Below are 1,953 nucleotides of genomic sequence, written 5' to 3'. Positions count from 1 at the left end.
AATCAAAGTTGTTTCCACGTCATTTAAACGAAATGACGTTGAACCAACATGGTTGGTGCCCAGTGGGATATTTCTCAAACGAAATTAGGGTACAGGATTAGGCCTAGGCCTAATAACACTAACAATAGTGTTATTCGATGCCAAGGGCGTGCGCATCTGGGATCAGGGGTGGTGCCCTTTCTTGAATAAACCAATAGCTATGCCTGGATGTATTGACTGTATATGTCATGGTAACTGTAATCCAATAACTAATCCAAATGAATTGGAACGGAGGGCGCGAATGGGCGTGGTTGTATTCTACGGCATTTATAGATGTGAGGCGCCATTTACCTCTCTGATTTTAGACAACATCTCGACATCATTTTGTCAGGAAAACGATGGAGACTGTGCTCCCAGATCAAAAGGACGTAAGACGGGTAAGTAAAACTTTTTCATTTTCATTAGAGTTCATTATTTGTCATTTCTGTTTCGTACAAATTAGGTGCATGGATGATAGGCTGTTTATTGCCACACAACTCCGTCTGATTTTCATCAAGCCTAAACGTGTTGTTGTAATTTTAAAGTAAAGCTTAGTGATTTTGCTTATTCTTTTAGCTGCTTGGGTTGGGAAATTATGATATAATTGAATCCGATGGTTTTAGGCTACTTTATGTTGGTCTTTTTCTTTTCACTTCACGCACATCATCTCCGGGGATATCTTGTTTTTGTCATTCAATTTTATACATCAGTAAACGAATAGGCCTAACTCAGGGATTTATACGTTCAGGTCCCCAAACCCCTCATGGAGAAACGGAGGAGAGATCGTATCAACCACAGTCTGGAAACCTTACGGCTTTTGTTGTTGGAGAACACAAGTAATGAGGTGAGTTACATAAAGATGGTCTATTTTCTCTATTATAGATGATTAATTTAGTTGTAACCATGAATGTGTTATCTATGGTCATTTAGCATTTTATGTCACATCTGTGTCTTTTTTCTGAATATTTTCAGATGTATTTATTTTGTACATTTGTTTATTTAGAAACTGAAGAATCCCAAGGTGGAAAAGGCAGAGATTTTGGAGAGTGTGGTCAACTTCCTGAGGACAGAGCAGGAAGGAGAACAACAGCATCAGCAAACGAAAAGAGGCCACTCCAAAGAGGGTGGTGTAGAGCAGAGGTCCCCCTGCAAGAGGAAGCAGCATAACTACCGTGAGGGCATGAGGTCCTGCCTACTAAGAGTCAGCCACTTTATAGCAACCAAGAGCCAGGAGTTGGATGAGCCCAGCCACGATGCTGATGCCCCACCTCAGAGGTCCCGCATGGGGCTCACCCATCCTCCATCATCTGCCCAGCTCCATGGTACATCACCTTCCACCCCCGACCAGACTCCCCTGGCTAGACAGCAGCTGCCACAGCCTCACCCAGGCCCAGGTCTGAGAACTGGCCTCGGTAACATAGAGCGTCTTTCCCCCTCCAAGCCGTACATGGAACACAGTGACTCTGTATGGAGGCCATGGCCACAGCAGTGATTGACAGCCTCCAATGATCTGCACAGTTGGGGGTCCCAGTTCAGCACCAGAGATAAGGTTGTAGAACTTCTAACAGCTGCCCGCTCATCAACTGCCCAGCAGGGATGGGATGGAGAAGGTGGATTGGCAATAGGTAGTGATTGGGAGTAGAGTGGACAGTGATGGGAAGTGGAGTAGACAGTTCAAGGTGAAAACGGTGGGGGCTGAATGGGTTAGCTGTGTGACTCTCGGTAGACTGACTGTCATTTGATTAAATGTATATATGGATTACTTTATTTGTTTACGATATGAACAGATACTGTCGTGGAAATGCCAATACATGACAATTGTTTCCATATGTCTACTATATATCTACAAGGGAAATATGGCAAACTGAATTTCCTTTGGAACATTTTTTTGTGTGTATTTAAAAATACAAAAGGGAATCAGATAACCAGTCATGT

At 43.3% G+C, this 1,953-nt stretch overlaps 1 protein-coding gene across 1 annotated transcript; it reads left to right on the top strand.

Moving 5' to 3' along the window:
• Positions 1 to 377: 377 nt before the first annotated feature.
• Positions 378 to 1,510, top strand: her5 (hairy-related 5). Its single transcript, XM_064972650.1, has 3 exons — positions 378 to 416; positions 767 to 862; positions 1,022 to 1,510. The coding sequence occupies exons 1-3, from the start codon at positions 378 to 380 to the stop codon at positions 1,508 to 1,510; spliced, it is 624 nt and encodes a 207-aa protein (XP_064828722.1).
• The last annotated feature ends 443 nt before the right edge of the window (positions 1,511 to 1,953 follow it).

Source organism: Oncorhynchus masou, chromosome 9 (genome assembly GCF_036934945.1).
Source record: "Oncorhynchus masou masou isolate Uvic2021 chromosome 9, UVic_Omas_1.1, whole genome shotgun sequence".
In the NCBI taxonomy this organism is placed as follows: Eukaryota; Metazoa; Chordata; class Actinopteri; order Salmoniformes; family Salmonidae; genus Oncorhynchus; species Oncorhynchus masou.
The sequence above is the reverse complement of the archived record's forward strand: the minus strand, read 5'-3'. Positions and strand labels throughout refer to the sequence as shown.

Excerpts from the sequence above, each read along its gene's own strand:
- her5 (XM_064972650.1), top strand. The coding sequence starts at position 378 with ATGGAGACTGTGCTCCCAGATCAAAAGGACGTAAGACGG. Across the intron at positions 417-766 it reads ATCAAAAGGACGTAAGACGG|GTCCCCAAACCCCTCATGGA; the intron begins GTAAGTAAAACT and ends TTATACGTTCAG. Across the intron at positions 863-1,021 it reads TGGAGAACACAAGTAATGAG|AAACTGAAGAATCCCAAGGT; the intron begins GTGAGTTACATA and ends TTGTTTATTTAG.